Here is a 19,986-nt window from a genome sequence, read left to right as displayed (position 1 = left end):
TTAATACTTTCAATTTTACAATCATACAACGGTTGATTGGCATGCAAAGAGAATTAGCAGTAGTCATGTTTCTCAAAATGCAAAATATAATTGAAAATAACATAAGAAATAATCTTTATTAAGATTCGAACCCTTCAACCTTCAATCGGAAAAATAACTCCTTATCACCGAGGCTAGTTAACTTTAAGTTATATATAAACCAGGTATATTGTTATGCTATACTTGGAAATTCGTATAAATAACTTCGGAATCCGACAATTATCGACAAAAAGGTCATGAATATAAGTGACTCATCATAATTGACAAAAAAAATCATTTTATCCATATGCAGAACAGATTCCATCAAAAATGTATTTAAAACTTATTATTGAGGGACGCATATTCCAAACAAAGTTTGAATGTTTTTTTTTTTTAAAATAAGATTTATATTTAGTAAGACTTTTAAAGATTTCAATAAATTTCTGCAATAAATATTTTTTACTCAAACATGTCAAAGACAAACATAGTGTATTTTTTATTTATTTTTTTTATTTTGTGTGTAAAATATATACGACCAAGTATTTTCTTGGCAACGAGATTAATCATGTCTGCGGCAGATTAAAAAAGATATGTTCAGCTTAAAACTGGACAGTGAAACTTCAAATATACGTTACGGTAGAGAAGAATAATTTAAAGGTTGAAAATAGAAAACATTTTATAAAACGTAAAAGTTTCAAAATTTGAACCCAGTGATATAACTTTTTGAATGAACCTCATTCATACGTTTCTTCCATTCGCTAGAGAATAACTTCACCATTACCTAGTTTTGTTAAAATTTGAATACCACATGTGTATATTATTATTATATATATTATTTAGACTATAACCAGGCACATATTGTTAATGATATATAGTAAATATAGAGTTATATTTGACGCCAGTGTGTCTAAAGCACTTTTCCGGGGGACAACTTTTAAGACAACAATGAAACAAATCAAATGATAGCAGATGCAGGATTGGATGAAAATTCAATATAGTCATTAAGTCTCAGAAATGAAGAAGAATAAAAGATGCGAAAAGAAGGATATCTTTGTATAGCTCAACATTGGAAATATTTGAATATCTAGCTATGTACATTGTAACGGTCGACGTACATTTCAAATATTTAAATGTCTAGCTGAATATTGATTGTCAAGCTCGACATTCCTCCTGGACAAGGATGGCTGTATATTAAGAACGAATATATCTTTTACATTTTTTGTATTGAGCTGAATGTCAATGTCATGTTCAACATTGATAAATTTAAATTTCAGGCTTTAAATATCATGTAAATATATATGGAAATAGAAGTGCCGATAGTTATTGAATAGTTTGTATATTAATATAAATGATATCAGTTTGCTGTGAATTTAACGAAAATATTGACTATGTTTGTTTGTTTATCATACATAAGTCGAATACTGATGAGTCAATTCGTTTTCGTAGTTTGTTAACTTATAATTATTTTAATTAAACTGAAAACAAACAAACAATAGAATAGAATCAGGGATTACGTGATTAACTGTTATCAAATTAAATTTTTTTGTGCTGTGTTTTTGTATATACATTTGGCAACGACTGGTCTGGTTATTGCTATGTTCATCCGTCTTTTAAAAGGCAATTTTTAGACACTATGTACCAATTAAGTATGCAATCATATTATCGTTAGATCAGCGGCAAAATTCTTGGTAAAATGTGATCCCTTGAAAGCATTAATCACGACACAATTCCATGTAAATTGCAGACTCGGTTCGATTTGTCATGAGGGATAATGAATATATGCAACATTCCTCACGTTTTGTAGCAATGGCTTAAAGTATCGCTGTTTCTAAATCCTAAAAATCGAAATCACAAGAAAACAACATAGATCTTTCTCACCTGCGGATGGTTGTAATTTTAGATGTTATCTTGCACAGTGGGAGTCGACTAAAAGTGGCTTAAAAAAGACTGATTTAAAAATTAGTTTGTCTTCAATGCTAATACAAAGAAGTATTATAATGAAATGTTCGCTATTTTTAAACAAGAGGGCCCTTGGGCCCTGGGTCGCTCACCTGAGGCATGGATGTATGCCTTTATTAGAGTTTGCTAAGGCAAACATTCTACATTCAATTGAACTGGGTAAAAGGTGATCTCAGTTTTAAAAAGGTTTCCCAAAGCTCTGATCAGGTGACTTAGTTTCTGAACCTATTTGACCTATTAGTTTGAAATCTGCACTAGTTCTTGTTGTCATAATATGTTGACAAATGGTTATGTGTGTTCATGTGGCAAATCAAAATTAAACAAGAGGGTCATGATGGCCCTGAATACATCTTCTGACTGGAAGTAGGTTATAAGGTGAAGGTTAAAATTTAAACTATAACGTTACATATCTTTAAGTCTTAAGAGGGTAATTTTTTTAAGAAGAACTGGTAAGTAATGCAATGGCTGTTTTCTGGGCTCGCACCAGAGGTAAATTTTTTAAGAAGAACTGGTAAGTAATGCAATGGCTGTTTTCTGGGCTCGCACCGGATTTTATTGTGTAGAGATTCTTTCAGTACAGCAGTAGATAATCTTGTGATCTGACCAGTAAGTTTCTACTGTACCCCCAGTGGCATCAATATTTGTTATTATCAAGTCTAATGCTGAGAGATTATCAGTTGTAGGTTCATTAAGACGTAATCTACAGTTAAGCTTATCATACAAATACTGCAAAACACCCCTATGATATTTTAAAACATCAATATTAAAATCACCTAGAATAACCAAAGGCTTATGAGGTACCAAATGTGGAATGAGTTTCTCTGTCAGCACAGTGCGAAAAGCAGAATAAGACATTTTTGGTGATTTATACAATACCACAACTTGCATTTCACTTAATTCTCTTGCAACATTCAGAAGAACAAATTCAAAATTTTGGGAGCTAAAGATGTCTGCAGTTTTTATTAATACATCATCTTTGACATAAATAAGTAACCCATGCGGAGGTCTTTCAGATGTTGATGTAGTACATTGGTCATTGCGTATTAAATGGTATCCCTGTATCTGATAGGAAGAATCATTATCATTTTCATGTAATCTAGTTTCTGCCAATCCAATAATATCACAAGACAACAATCCCTGGTCATGTTTCACATCAATGAAATGCTTGTTTAATGACCTAAAATTCTTGAATGCAATTTTAAATCCATATTTGAAAATACATGTATAGATTCCAAGGGGACATAACACAATTCTAGAGACGCATCTTTAAGGAATCTCTTCATTTCTGTTTTAACTTGTTCATCAACTTGTAAAGCCTGTTCATTAAACTTTAGAATTTGAAGCTTTTCTAAAGACCTTACTCTACTAAATGCAACATAATGAAGGTGAGGAACTTTTCGTGTTTTTCTTTGGGATAGGTCAATCACAACACTATCAAGTGTTGTTCCTTGTGCTCTATGAACTGATCTCCCAGCAGAAGGTTGTAATGGAAACTGGATTCTTTCAAAAGTTTTTTTGTTATATGTGAAGGTCCTTGTGATATCAAATGTTGGTGTCCAATTTTCATTTATTTGTGTGTGATAAAAACCACGATTTTTATATTTTAATCTAGTTCCACAACCAGCTTTTAAATCCACAAATTGTACCCATATGATACTAGGACGTTGTGTTTCCTTCAGTTTATTCTCTATGAACTTTACAACACATGATGCACCATTTGCAAGTCCATCTTCAGTATTTGTATTGACTGTTAAATCATACAACATTCCTACAACAATATCCAATGAACAATGAAGATTAGCAGTTCTGTTTGGATCTGTGGGCAATCTTTTGATAGCCTCTTCTTGTTTATCCTTTGACAATTTTGGTGAAACAACAGAATCATGACAAAGAATGGACACTTTTTGATTGTTTGAACTGTTTAGAAGTGTGTCATTGAAAATGTGCATGTAATAATTTTCAGCAAATAGATGTGGGAAGTTTACTTGATAATTCTTAGCACTGGATTCAACTTCACAAACTTTAAAGACCATTTTATCTTCTGTTGTCAAGGAGTTAATTCTCAGCCTGTTTAATAAGTCTGCAAATGGTAAATCATCCTTTTGTCTCATTACTTCTGACAACTCATAACATAACAAACAGTTCTTTCCATAAGTTCATGGACAAAGATGCAGCATCATGACTTAAATCATTAAATATCCAACCACCATTTACAGGTTTTAATTGGAATAAATCTTCCAATGCGATAATGCTTACACCTCCAAATGCTTTGCGAGTACCTTTTATTTCTTGAAGTCTCTGATTTATGAAACTCATCAAAGTATTACTAACCATTGAAATTTCATCAATTATGACAACAGATAAATCTCGATATTTGGATCTGAATGTATTTAAGCTGTCACATGTTAATGTTTGGTCAGACTGTTTGTATTTCTGTTTAAATGCGGACGAAATAGTAGAGCCGTTTATATTGAAAGCTGCTTTTCCAGTATATGCACACAAGAGTACCCTTATATCATCAGTATTTTCTCCTTCTTTCAAATTAAGCATTCTATATAGTGTTTGATACAATGCTCTTATAACAACACTTTTACCAACACCAGCACCACCAGAAAGAAATGTATATAAAGGTGCATCTTTTGTTTTTATCCAATGAACAACATGATAGTAAAACTCTTTATGTTTTGAGTTCAACGAACGCAGAAGAGCTCTGTACTCTTCATCTGGTAAAATATTTTCATTAGAACTGATTTGTGCAGGTGAAATGGAACATCAAATTTCTATGCCAATATCATATTCTCTTTGTTCAGTAACTCTATCAGGATTGAAATATATAAATGTTTCTGACTCTACTGGTTCTTCTTCAGCAGTTTCTGCTTCTTCTTCCTTTCATCATATGCATTATATTCTGCTTCAGCCATATTTCTTGCTAATTCTAACTCATCAATATGATGTTCATAGCATGCACTTTTTTCATTTACAGCATTTTGGACCGATTCATACTGTTCTTTGTATGTTGCAAAATGTCCAAGTAAATCTTTTTCTTCATTTCTCCATGGATAAAAAAGAAGTAGTTTTTCTCTTTAATAGTTTTCTTCATCTGTTTTTTTATTAAATCTTACATGCCTTATGATTTTTGAATTACGGCGTCTTCTGATTTTTATACCACTTTTCAGTATACAAATGTTTTGGCAATCATCAAAATATTCATCATCTGACATTCCAGCAATATTTTCATCATCGTTTTGTTCTGAATAACCTATATCTTTTTTATTATCTGGGTAAACCACTTCTAATTGTGACACATAATCAGGTAAGCAATATTTATCTAGAGCCTTTGGACGTTTTGAATATCTTTTTATCACATTATCTGACATGATATCAGTTGAGTCTGCAGGCAACTCATCAAGATCAGACTTGGGTTTTAACAATTGTACTCTTTGGTTTGGTACAGAAGTGTTTATGAATACAACATCTCTTGTACTTCTGGTCAAGGGCATTTGCAAAACTAGATAGACAGCTTCCTGTGCACTCACTTCAACACTGTTCGAAAACACATTGCCAATGTGTCTTACTTGCCTTTTTATATCTAGGTTGCCATTTCTTGCTTCCTTTGCAGCAGCATACATAAGATTACTCATACCACGTTGTGATTTACTTATATATGAAACAATATACATGGCACAAGCATATGGATGCAAGACAAATTGAATGTCAGTATTTGCTTTCCATGCTTTCAATACTACATCATTGTATAAATATACACGTATCTCATTTGGATTTCTTTTTAAAAACACCTTGGGAGAATTTTATGAACTTCTAATGCATTTAATGTAATCATCCTCATTCATCTGTACAATATCTGACAAAAAATTCTCAAAAGACATATTATATCCATGTTTCTCATCATTCATTTTTTTCTGAATTTTTCATATTGTTTGAGATATTTCTCCTTGTCATTTTCAAGTGGAAATAACACCATTGTTTTTTTGCAGAGGTGGTAATGGATAACCAAAACGGCACATACGATCTTGTTTTTTTCTACACGTTCTTGAATGTTTATGGATTTGGATGTCTACCAAGGCCCCTACAAATTCATTGTTAACTGAACATTTTAAGTACTGGTCCACATAGGCTGCTATCTCTTCAATTGAGTCTACATTTAATTTTGGAGCATTTTCTACCCACACAATCATATGAATATGTGGATATCCACGTTGTTGGAATTCAACTCTATAAAAATAATCTGTCACTTTACCTAATTGATTATGATCACTTTTAAGAACAGTATTTATAAAATTCTGAACTATATGGTCAAAAAACCTAGAACAAGTAACTGGATCTGACTGAATCAATTTTATTTTTTGTTCCCAAGTGAGGTTTTCTATTTGTTCATCACTGTACTTACCTTTTTCATTTAGATTTGCAAGGATTTTAAGAAGATCTGTCCATCTGGTATCAGCAGAAGACAAGGACATAAACCAAGTTGGTATACCTAACTGTCTTAGCATTGCATAAACATCTTTCTTTCTGGATTCTAAGTAAGCTGGACTGTTTCTTAGCTGTTTGAACAAATAGTAACCTTGATCATTTTTTACAATTGTATCCATGCATTCACCATTTCTTGCCTGGGCAGCAGTTAATTTGTTTGAACCAGTCTGAATTCTTCTAACAGCTAAATTTGACTTGTCATTTAATTGTTTCATCTGTATTTTTTTTAATTTAAAAATATGTTAGGCACACTGTTTGCTGCACGTCTATCCAGACTTCGAAGTTCCCACTTGGCAATGTCACCATAATGAACTAGTACTTTTCTTTGTTCATTATCAATACGCATTTGACCGCAAAATATGCTAGGAAAACACAGATACTCTTAATCTTTATCTTGGAAAATACTAAGTGGTTGCTGACCCTCACCAGGTGCAAATGTAAAAGTAGCATGTCTGTTTTCAATATCTGCATCATCTAAAAGGGTGTCAATATTTCCAACATTTTCATTTAAAACTTTTTCAGCATCAGAGTCATATAAATCTTCTACTACTGAATGCAAAATTTTATTTTCGGTATTTTTTATTTTTGCACTGTCAATAACTTCACTAACACAGTCTTCAAAGTCAACAGTGCCCAGTGTTTTATATAGCTTAATATTTTCCTCAAAATATTTGTGCAATGTTTTGGACACATTATCACTGGAACAATGAGAATCATTATATGCATCTCTATTATCATCAGTGTCACACTCCGGCACAATTTCAGATGTTACTTTTGACTCAAAAAATTCATTTATGACTTCATTACAGTTTTCTGTAACATCCTTAATCCACTGCTCATCAATGCTAATATTTGCATTTTTATAAAGATTGCTTTTGTTCATCAACCAATGTAAAGCTACAAGTACTCGAAGTGGCCGAACATTTTCAGAAAATGCACAAGACTGAAAAGACATCTTTTTATTTAATTTCACAGCAACAGTAATGTTTTCAACATTAACAACATTCCCTTTTATAGATAACTGACGCCCCCTTGGTAGTTCTCTAATTTGCATAAATGGAATGCGCAAGGCTATTAAACGTTCTTCCAGAGGAAACAGATCCAATTCTTTTGGTTTTGTTGGCCACTCCATTCCATTTAAAACTGACAATGCAGGTAATCTCCCTTTTTTAATATTATGCTTACATGTAGCACATATCCATTCTTTATCATCTACTGACTTTAGACCAGTTAAGTACTTATTTTTGTCTTTAGAAGTCAAAGTAAGAACCTCTGATACAGATTCCTTAAACCATGTCTGGTGGCATGAACTACAAACATAGATGGGACCTTCTTGTATGTTTTGATGGAATTTCGCAATACACTCTTCAATATCATTACCACTTTTGTTTCGTTTTGCAGTTTTCTTTTCTGCTTCTAAAAATAATGGATTTTTACGTTTTTCAGATTTTCTTTTACAATCTAGTATTTTTTCTTTGCTTTTGTTTCTTTCATCTAATCTCCGCTGTTGCTTTGCAACTCTTTCTTTTTCTAATGTATATGGATTTAACCTTGCCTTTCGTTTTGATTTATTCTGTAATTCAGTTTCTTTTTGTTTGAATGCTTCATTTGATCGGGCCTTTTGTTTTGATTTATTTTGTATCTCAATTTCTTTATGCTTGAATTCTTCGTCTAACCTTGCCTTTTGTTTTGATTTATTTTGTATCTCAATTTCTTTATTCTTGAATTCTTCGTCTGACCTTGCCTTTCGTTTTGATTTATTTTGTATCTCAATTTCTTTATGCTTGAATTCTATGTCTGACCTTGCCTTTCGTTTTGATTTATTTTGTATCTCAATTTCTTTATGCTTAAATTCTTTGTCTGACCTTGCCTTTCGTTTTGATTTATTTTGTATCTCAATTTCTTTATGCTTGAATTCTTCGTTTAACCTTGCCTTTCGTTTTGATTTATTTTGTATCTCAATTTCTTTATGCTTGAATTCAGGACATTTTCGAGATTCTTGTTTTGCTATTTTCTCTTGCTCTAGTATAAGTGGATCAAACCTCGCCTTTTTTTTGGACTTATTCTGTATCTCTATTTCTTTTTGTTTGAATGCACTGTCTAATCTTGCCTTTTGTTTGGATTTATTTTGTATCTCAATTTCTTTATGCTTGAATTCTTCGTCTGACCTTGCCTTTCGTTTCGATTTATTTTGTATCTTAACTTCTTTATTTTTGAATTCAGGACATTTTCGACATTCTTGTTTTGCTATTTTCTCTTGTTCTAGTTTAAGTGGATCTAATCTTGCCTTTCGTTTTGACCCTAATGTGAATTCTTTATCTTTTACTTTGAATTGATCACTTTGCCTTCGCTTTTGCATGTACAGTCTCATGTAGGCTTTTCTATCACTTTCTCCTTTTTTATCCTTCTGTTGCTGTTTTTGGTATTGGTGTTTAAAGTACTTCCCAATAAGTATTGTATCATTTTTCATTTTTGTCTTAAGCCCAACTGCAGGATAACTATATGTATTTTCTTTTACTTTATGGTAAACAGACTGTTGCTTAATGCTTTTTTTTACTACTTCACATGATTGTTCATTACTTGGCATGACAGAAATGTTACTGAATTTCTTTTGCTTTTTGTAAGAAACTGTTTGCCAAAGATCATCAGCATCAGTTTTACTGTTATCAGATATTTTCTGCTGATCTTTAATGTACATATTATGATATTGTGAAGTGCATTTAACTACACTAAAATTTAAAGGCAATATTTCATATTGACTCATTATATCAATATTTGCACTTTCATACATAGCATACATAAATGTCACAAGGTCTTCAAGTTTATCAAAGGACATCAAAACAGACTTTCCATCAACATTTGACAGTCCATATTCTCCATGTGAATGTGAATCAAACAGCCAAAACTCTTTATCTTAAAGAAACACAGCAGAACAACTTGTACCTATCATGGTGTACTCTCTGAAATGCTTCATGCAAGGCTTGATGTAAAGTTGGCAAGTCTGTATCTCCAAAATGCTGAATTGTCATTCCTGATACAATGTTTCCTTTTCTTATTTCTACCACTTTGGACAAAACATTTACTTGATCAGGCATTTCCTCAAGACTTAGCAATCGGTGCTTAAATTTACCAAGTTGTTTTAAATTATTAACAACATCCCTGTACAGCATATCTCCAATGTTTAGTACCTCATCAATATTTTCTGTTGTTATCAAATCAGAATATTTTGAATATATTAAAGCACATAATGAGTTAATAGTGCATTGACTACCTCTAGTTTGAATAGAAAATCTATTATTTGCTTGACTGAAAGAACCAAATACTAAGGACAAGCAACTGAAGGGCATACCAGTGCAATAGGTCTCACAGGACTGACCCACAATTTTTCCTTGATCTTTTTGCATTGCAGAAGATGTATTGCATATTCTTTGATTCAAATTTGAATTCTGAGATAATATTTGTTCCATTTCCGAATATATAGCATTTGTTTTGTTTTTTGTTTGCCGTACTGATGAACTGACTTTCATTTGCCGTACTGATGAACGGACTTTCAAGCGCCCTGAATGCTGGTGCGTTGACCAGACCTACATCAGGTGCTTTTTGGGCTCTAAATTCCGTCACATTGACTGGACCTACATCAGTTGCCCCAGCGACCATGTCTGCCGGCACGATGACCGGACCTATGACAGTTGCTGATGGGGCCCTGTCTGCCGGCACGATGACCGGACTTATGACAGGGACTACATCCGCATCTTCTGCCAACATGTGCTCCATATTCACCAATATTGCCCTCCTGGCCTTTGTCTTCTCTATGTTATACTTAGTGGCATGTCTAACTGAAATGATAAATAAGCAAGAGATAGTATACAGATCTTCGAAACATATTTTACACAAAGAAAACCTACAGATCTTTGAAACATATTTTACACAAAGAAAACCTACAGTTCTTCGAAACATATTTTACACACAAAAAACCCTACAGATCTTTTTAACATATTTTACAACAAAAAAAAACATGTTTAAATCAGGATTATTTTTTTTAGTGATGAAAAAAAATCAGGCACAAAAGACATATTTTTCTGTTTATGAGTTAACAAAGATATTGCATTTCATTAAATCTGGATGTAAGTTGCTTCAATTCACATTGGCTTATACTGATTAAGTTGATGATATTTAAATTGGAATGAACAGGATCAATAAAATACTAAAACTACTTCATCTTGACTTTCTTCTTTATAACAAGCAAAGTCAGTCTTGAAACTCATTGCTACTGATTACCACAATTAATTAATGCCAAGACATACCTTTCTTATGCTGGAAAGCTATCACTGGAGCAGTTCTCACAGTTTCCAATGAAACAACGCTGTGGCAGAAGCACTTTAAAGTTTTAGAAACACTGAAGTGTCACAACTTAATGTCACAAAGTATTAAGTGTCACAAGCACTATTAAGTGTCACAGGCACTATTAAGTTAACAATGTATTACACGTCACAAGCACAATCCAGAATCACAAATCTCAGAAATATTGTTTATCTGTGGCTATCTTTCAAATAGTCTCTTCTATAAATGTTTGTGTCCAATGGGACGATACTATGAAAAATATAATATATTATACCCACCTGGCACAGAGGACACACAAGATACTTGTTTAAGATATACAATTTATAAACTTTATTTAAATAATATCTATCACAATTGTTCCTTAACGCACCTTCATACATGTATGTAAAACTCTTTATTTATAAAAACAGGAGCAAAAGTATTAAATATTTTCTTTTACTTTACATTTTTACTTAAATCAGAAGGAAATTGTATAACAAAGATAAAATAAGCACAAGCATGGTCAGCCAGGTGGTAACATTCCAGTATGTAAGAGGCCCTTTTATTTCACTGATGAAATAATTTAGGATCAAATCTGATCAACTAAGCATGAAAGGAGTAAATATCAACAAATAATGTAAGAATAAATTTATGATTATTAAAATGAAATTTATAATTATCAAATAGGTTTTCATCAATGGCACATTTTTGGTAAGGTTGGTCTCTTTTCATTTAGTGTAATGGAATATGTACTAATAAGTATGCCGGTCAATATCACTGTACTGTTCTGTATCGCTATGCACATATGAAAACAAACAAGATCAAATAAAATCATTTCATTTTGGTGAATAACAGAGTTTACTACATACATGTAGTAAAACAATGACCCCCGCCCCCCGGCGGGGCAAACTTTAACCCAAACTTGGTAGACACCCATTAGAAGATGTTTCATGCTAAATATCTAAGCTGTAGCTCTTTGGGTTTTTTTAAAAGAAGATTTTTAAAGTTTTTACTTAATACATATATGGAAAAACAATGACCCCCCTGGGGCAGGGCCAATTTTAAACCTAGGACATTTATTTAAACAAACTTGGTAGACATCCATTAGAACATGTTTCATGCTAAATATCGTAGCTCTAGCTCTTTGGGTTTTTTAAAAGAAGATTTTTAAGTTTTTACTATATACATATATGGAAAAACAATGACCCCCTGGGGCGAGGCCAATTTGACTCCAGGGCTTTAATTTGAATAATTTTGGTTGACACTCACTAGAAGATGTTTCATGCCAAATATCTTAGCTCTAGCTCTTTTGGTTCTTTAAACGAAGATTTTTAAGTTTTTACTATATACATATATGGAAAAACAATGACCCCCCCCCCCTGGGGCAGGGCCAATTTTGACCCCAGGGCTTTTATTTCAACAAACTTGGTAGATACTTACTAGAAGATGGTTCATGCCAAATATCTTAGCTCTAGCTCTTTGGGGTCTTTAAAAGAAGATTTTTAAGTTTTTACTATATACATATTTGGAAAAACAATGACCCCCTGGGGCGGGGCCAATTTTGACTCCAGGGATTTTATTTCAACAAACTTGGTAAACACTCACTAGAAGATGGTTCATGCCAAATATCTAAGCTGTAGCTCTTTGTTTTTTTAAAAGAAGATTTTTAAGTTTTTACTTTATACATATATGGAAAAACAATGACCCCCCTGGGGCAGGGCCAATTTTAAACCTAGGACATTTATTTAAACAAACTTGGTAGACATCCATTAGAACATGTTTCATGCTAAAAATCGTAGCTCTAGCTCTTTGGGTTTTTTAAACGAAGATTTTTAAGTTTTTACTATATACATATATGGAAAAACAATGACCCCCCTGGGGCGGGGCCAATTTTGACTCCAGGGCTTTAATTTGAATAATTTTGGTAGACACTCACTAGAAGATGTTTCATGCCAAATATCTTAGCTCTAGCTCTTTTGGTTCTTTAAACGAAGATTTTTAAGTTTTTACTATATACATATATGGAAAAACAATGACCCCCCCCCTGGGGCAGGGCCAATTTTGACCCCAGGGCTTTTATTTCAACAAACTTGGTAGACACTCCCTAGAAGATGGTTCATGCCAAATATCTTAGCTCTAGCTCTTTTGGGTTCTTTAAAAGAAGATTTTTAAGTTTTTACTATATACATATTTGGAAAAACAATGACCCCCCTGGGGCGGGGCCAATTTTGACTCCAGGGCTTTTATTTCAACAAACTTGGTAGACACTCACTAGAAGATGGTTCATGCCAAATATCTAAGCTCTAGCTTTTTGGGTTTTTTAAAAGAAGATTTTTGAATTTTTTTTCTTTTGGTTGCCATGGCAACCAGAGTTCTGCATGGAAATAAATTCTTTGAACAATTTGTAAAGGTGAATATCAAAAGAACATTCCTGTGAAGTTTGGATGAAATTGGCTCAGCGGTTTATGAGGAGATGTCGTTTAAAGTAAAAGTTTACGGACGACGGACGGACGCCGGACGAAAAGCGATCACAAAAGCTCACCCTGTCACTTTGTGACAGGTGAGCTAAAAATGGGGAAGAAATAATCCGTTCATTACATGTTGTATGAACATCAGAAGTACCTTTTTCTTTTACGACTTCTAAAAATACAAGGTTTACATTACATTTTAGATCTAATGTCATCCTGATAATTTGTTTGATAAATGAATTTCATTTTAAACTTAAAGTACAAAATTGTTTAATAATGATACTGCACATGTACAGTTATAAAAAAGGATGTGTCATGTTATATTTTTACTGATGTATATGTATTGTGGAAACAGTGTACCTAAAAAGTAAAACATAATACCGTACTTGAATTGGGTGTACACATTAGATTTTGCCCCCATTTTTGATACGATTATGGGAAAGTAATTGTTTGAAAAGTGGAAGTGGAAGCCACTTGTTGCTAAGAAATGTCAGTGGTTGCTAAGAAAAGTCAATGGTTGTTATGTACAATCACTTGTTCATATGGAAGTTTCTGATTACTATTGGAGGTCATTTGTAATTATTGAAGTTATTGATTGCTATGGTACGTTACTGGATGCTTTGAATGTCCACTGGCTTCTATGTAAGTTTATTGTTGCTAGGTAATTATAAGGTTGCTATTGAAGTCATGGTTTGCTAAAGAATGTCACTGGCTGCTATAAAATTCAATGGTTGCTAGACGAATCACTGGTTGCTACGGTAAAACACTAGTTGATATGTAAAGTCAATGATTTGCTATTGAAGTCTACGGATACTATGGCAAGTAACTAGTTTCTTTGGTAGTCACTAGTTGCTTTGGGAAGTCACTGGTTGTTGCTATAGTTTCAACACATTTTTAGAGGTCAAACATAAAATGCTGCATGCACAATTATAGATCTTGTTAGCTTTTGCTGTATATATGTCAGGAATATTTATGACCTCTTTTGCGGGGGCAATTTAGACCACATGACTATGATTTAAACAAACTCGGTACAGGTCTAATAGACAATGTCGTGCTAAATATCTAAAGCAAAAAGCATTTTTTACCAAATCACTCTGTATATATTTAAATTTTCTAGGAATGATTCTAAGGTGATCTTTTTTAGTTGTTTAACAAATCTATCCATGCAGAACTCAGGTCCCAATATTAACCGAACAAACTTTAACTCTCTCCTCTGGGATTATAAAGGCTAGAGCTTAGATAATTGACATTAGACAGTGTGTAGTTGACCTCTACCAAGCTTGTATAAAAAAGTTATTATGGAAATTTTGCCCCCACCCCACGCCAAAGGGGGTCATGAGTTTTCCTTATTTGATTTTACAGCAAATCAAATTTTCAGAATTAAAAAATATCTAAAAAGTGCAGTTTGAGCCAAAAATACATACGTACGAAAATACGTGTGAATGGCCGTGTGAAGCGAAAATAAGATCGGGTCTACGAAATTGATATAATTTATTAAAACGTATTTTTGTTGTTATTAATTTTTAATATAGGTTATGAACCATGTTTTTAGATCTTATTTTCGTTGTCGCTTTCTTGGGTTATTTTAGCATGCATTATTTCTTTTCTGTACAGACTGAATCATGGTCAGCTCGGCCCCAAAACGTGCCCCCCCCCCCCCCTCCAACACCCTCCTTTCGAGTCAGCTTGGTCCTATTCTAACTCGGCACAGGTCAACTCGGCCTCTAATTATATATTACTGGTAATGATTACTTTTATTTCTTTTTATATGTTTTCATAATAATTTTCAATATTCATCATTTTCACAGTAACATATCTCTACTCAAGGATATCGGAAAGTTTTATTGATGATAGTACAAATTTGTATGTGAATTTTGAGAAAGGAAGAATTTACAATTATATGCATGTTTAACCTACTTCATTTTTTTTAAATAACGTTAAAACAACGTTGGCCGTATCAAAGAGCAAACAGTGGTTAAAACAACATTTATTGTCATAAAAATCTAATCTCTAAAATTCTTATTTATGGATCAATATTAAACATATCTAGTCTTGATATCTCTTCTAAGCAAAGATAATTTTAAACAATACATACATGCATGGAGCTAAATTGTACATATATCTTTGGTACATGTAAACTGCCAACTTTTTCAATTCATGTGTTTAAGGGATCGTACTCCTGAATACTTTGATAGTTATTTACTTTTTAAATTTGTTAATTACTAAACAATCTCAACAATTTATATCCCAATATAGGGTTTTAATTGAGAGCCGAGTTGACCCTTAACCGTATATACTATTTGGGTTATTTACCATATTTACCGAACAAACGTATAATATTTCATTACAAAATATTTCATTCTTTATCATTTCATTCATACAACAAAAATACGTTTTAAAGTTCAATAAAAACTAGTTTATTTCTCTACCTCTGTTTTTGTCTTCAATTTATTTTAAGTATATCAATCATTTCATTTTTATTTGTTACCCAATTTATTTTGCTTAAGCAAACCTTTTAATCTTTGTCAAAACAGACAAAAATTTAGAATTCCAGACATGGCATTACTTTGCGTATTTATGCATTAGGATGTAGATCCAGGCGGCCCGGGTTCGATTCCCGGCATCAGAACACACTTTTGTTCTCAAGTTTGTTTTCGTCTTCATTTATTAAACATGCAGCACATACAAAAAATACCAAAAATAAATTTGATTACTGCTTCGGATATTCATCTGCAGAGAGCAATTTTGCTGATTTTGTTACATTACTCGTGACTGTTCACATCATTTTGCGGCGTCTTTGATGTGCAGCATCAACATTTAGCTTGTTATAGATTGTATAATTATGTCAATATATTTATCAAACTTTAAGGTTAAAGTAAATCATCCAGTTTTAGTGATTATCACCCTTTAAGGTTGTAGTATTTATGGTATTTAGTGTTGCCCCGATTTTCCATGCGTGTGAAGTATTGATAATCGTTGTTAAGATTTTTCCTTATTCTTTGCATTGTGCAGTAAACACATACATTACGTTTCACAGCCAACCCGCCCGTTTTTAGCACACATTATTTTTAATGTTTATTTTGAAAGAAACTGATTTGTTTATAGTTAACTGTAATTGGTAAAGGTACACCGCGATGTAGAAACGTATTATTTTTCGATGTTAAGAAAGGGCAAGCTTGAATTTATCAGTGTTAATGTTACAGTTGTTAGATCATGTTAAAAGTTCAGTATCTGAAGATGTTAATAGATTGGTCTTTAACTTTCTGGAAAGTATATCAGGACGCTAATATCAAAATTTATCAGTAACACAAGTTATGAAAGCATTTCTGTGGTTTAATGGGCCTTTAATTATTTTTCAGGTTTTATTTTACTTGTATGGTGTAGATTGTTTTATTTCTATATTATTTTGTTAAAATGCTCTCATAAACTTTTGGTTTTCTCTGCAGCAATCGTTTTGTTGAAAGCTCAATTAATATTATGTATATCCTTTAATTGATACAAAATCTTTCTTTAGGATTTACTTGTCATAAACATGAGAATTTTACAACTATGTGCTACTTTATTGTTCAAAATATTGTGAATGGATTGTACTGCTGATAAATGATAATAATGTATATAGATGTATGCTTGTTTCATAAGTTTATCATAGAATTATTTAGTGTTAATTTGACATTCAAAATTTGTGTTCGATATGTTATTGTATAACACAATGCATAAAACAATTCCTAAATTGCGTTGTGTGTTTTCTTATCTTTTCCCAGAGTTGATTTACCTAATAAATAATTTATTTTCGGTTGATAGAAACGAATTAGGAAATTAAGAATATGAAATTAAATCGGATAACAACCATTTTCTTTGTCGATCCGAAATAAAGCGTGTTAAAATATTAATATAAATAAACATTAATAATAAATGTCAGCAAGAAAGTAAACATTAAAAATAATGGAAGAGTCAAATTAACAACAATCAAATTCATCACAATAAAATGTGCACACAGAAGGACTAGCAAGAAACAATATATCGAGAAAATAAGTTTAACAATACCTGCACCTATGGCCAGAAAAACCCCTTTGTCATCCGCATTGTCTCTGAAATAAAATAAATGCGATTTCAGCCTTGTCTTAAGTGAAATAAGAAGTAAATATTTAAATAGGGCTTTTCTTTAAAACAATGTTTAAAGCTTGTAATCATTTGCATTCGTCTCTCACTCCTTTGGCAACCTCTTGAGTCGGTCGGTATTCTGTTATTTAATGTTTGAGTAAGAAAAAAGAACAAAAACAAGAAACTGTTATGGCACCTTTCTTTTTACGTAATACATTTCAATAAGATAAGAATTTTAAGCAGAACATTTGTTTGACTGTCTTAGCTTAAGTTAAATGTTGAATTATTGCCGTTTTTCGTCGTATTTTATTATCAACTAAATGGAAATTTTGCTATAAGCCAATTTTATCATGTTCGAAAGAAATTAAGTTATAAATCATTCAGATTTAAATTAAATTGACAATATTTTTAACTGAGGTCAGTAAGTAAAGTTAATACAGGTTGAACGAATCAAGCGGAATTACCTTGGATATTTCGATGGCTCTTCATGTTTTCCAGACATTTGCCTAAGTGTATAACTCACCAGCTTGGTGCGCTTCATGCTTAATAGAAAGACAGTTATTATCAAATTAATTTATTTTGTTTAGCTGCCAACAAATGTTAGCTAAGAACATACAAGACTGTTAGTATAGCGTATAGTTCGTAACAAAAAAGTTTGAAAATATCGTACTTAAGGGAACAACATCAAATATGATCTTTCTGTCATACTACCTGAATACCTGAACTCAAAATTCATATCAGACGAATATTGTCATCGTGTATTGTTCTACTCATTTGTGGGCATAGTTTACTGTCGAACGAATGTGTTGGTGTTCTTAATACAATATAAGCAATAAATACACACGATTAAGGAAACGAGCGGCGACAATTAAATATACTTGTTTTAAGTTAGACTGTTTTCTCCTTATATATACGCACATAAGTAATAACAGAAGAATCATTCCAAAACCACCAATTGGTACAGCAATATAAATAATGTATCCAGTCGAATGTTTGTCTTGAAGGTCACATGCATGTTTCTCCCCTGCAAAATGATTTAAATATACATTAAATGCCATTGATTTTCAAAACGTGATTGTAGTTTTTAGTTATACATGAGCGTGTGGCCTTGATTACCCGAAGTGCAACATTTACACATTGACTTCATAACAGGGCTTCAAATATATAAGTGAAACACCTTTCTTAACGTGTTTCAACTGATCAAATGCTACAGAGATACTGATTACTACATTATATGAATACATATTGGATCCATTTTATCAGTTTCGAACATTACTTTCTTAAAATTGACTATTCATACTATAAAAGATTATGACAACATGAATGTTCAAAAACATGTACATGTTAAATTGAACGAATCTTGCATGTTTACCAAGTTTTTAGCACATTTTTAACGTACACATTTGTAAATAATTCGTATTATATTCATCGCTTTGGATGAATTGCCAATTTGAATTAGTTCTAAATATTAGCTACTATCCAACATTTGGTGGTTTGAGCTTTTTGAATACAACATAATTATCAAAAATAATTGTTCTCCCAATGCTCATACATTTATATAGAAGTTAGACACTAGCTTAATAAAGTATGATGCGTACTTTAAAACTGCTGCAACGTTTAATTTTTTAACATTTACTTGAATAAAAATCTTATATAAACACAGCCGGAAAATGGTTGTAAGCAGAATTGTTGGTAGAACATTTGCGCCCTATTATATGTGACATGAACAAAAAGCCGATCGTTAAATCTGACACGTATCTAATACGATGTACCCACTACAAGCTTTTCTTATCACTGTCGATAACTATCGCCGTTAATCTAAGAGTATTGTTTTTTTTCCACCACTTGCATTTTGTCTTATGTCAATGAATATCAACATTTCTTTCGGCAAGGAATTTATTGCATCATTTATTGATATAGCAGGTCAGTTGAAGTCCGTTTGCTTCCTTATTAAACACATTCTTTAATCTACTTCTCTTACAACGTCCACAAACTCCTCTCTTAATAAACAAAATATGTTTGTAAAATATGTTTGCCCCCTATGGGCAGCCAATTAGTCATGTGATCAGGTTATTATGCATGACTTCTGACCCAGTGAACAAAAAAATAATCAGGGTTATCTACTGGTCATGACTAGTCACAAGATAATAATTATTGTGACCCCATAGGTTGTGTGCATCAATTTAAGTTATTACAACTCTTACCAAATAAAATATGCTTAAATGTTATGAATCACGTAGGACTCATTAATGACAGCCAAGTTGTTATGTATAAGACCTTCAAATGTGTATATCAAAAGCATTTTTAGTTTAATATGAAAATACCAACAAAGGCAACTTGACTTGTTGAGTTATTGGTCAGAAACCATCTTAAAGTACAAGGTCAATTTGCACTGACACCTTGACCCAAAAAATCAATAGGGGTCATCTACTGGTCATGACCAATCATCATATAAAGTTTGAAGTTCCTAGGCCCAAGTGTTGTTTAGTTATTGATCGGAATCCGTTTTTACTAACAAGGTCAATGTGACCATGACCTTTGACCCAAAAATCAATAGGGGTCATCTACTGGTCATGACCAATCATCATACCAAGTTTGAAGTTCCTAGGCCTAAGCGTCCTTTAGGTAT

The 19,986-nt window shown here is 32.4% G+C and overlaps 1 protein-coding gene across 1 annotated transcript; it reads right to left on the bottom strand.

Annotated features, from left to right (window-relative positions):
• Nucleotides 1-6,850: 6,850 nt before the first annotated feature.
• Nucleotides 6,851-9,555, bottom strand: LOC132735629 (uncharacterized). Its single transcript, XM_060722640.1, has 2 exons — nucleotides 8,397-9,555; nucleotides 6,851-8,018 (listed from the first exon to the last, which is right to left on the bottom strand). Exons 1-2 carry the CDS (start codon nucleotides 9,302-9,304, stop codon nucleotides 6,851-6,853), a joined length of 2,076 nt encoding a protein of 691 aa, XP_060578623.1. The 5' UTR covers nucleotides 9,305-9,555.
• Between the last annotated feature and the right edge of the window lie 10,431 nt (nucleotides 9,556-19,986).

The sequence above is a fragment of the Ruditapes philippinarum genome, unplaced genomic scaffold (genome assembly GCF_026571515.1).
Source record: "Ruditapes philippinarum isolate M1 unplaced genomic scaffold, ASM2657151v2 ctg22449_1_1_1_1, whole genome shotgun sequence".
NCBI lineage: Eukaryota > Metazoa > Mollusca > Bivalvia > Venerida > Veneridae > Ruditapes > Ruditapes philippinarum.
Note: the sequence above shows the minus strand (reverse complement) of the source record. Positions and strands in the feature narration are given on the sequence as shown.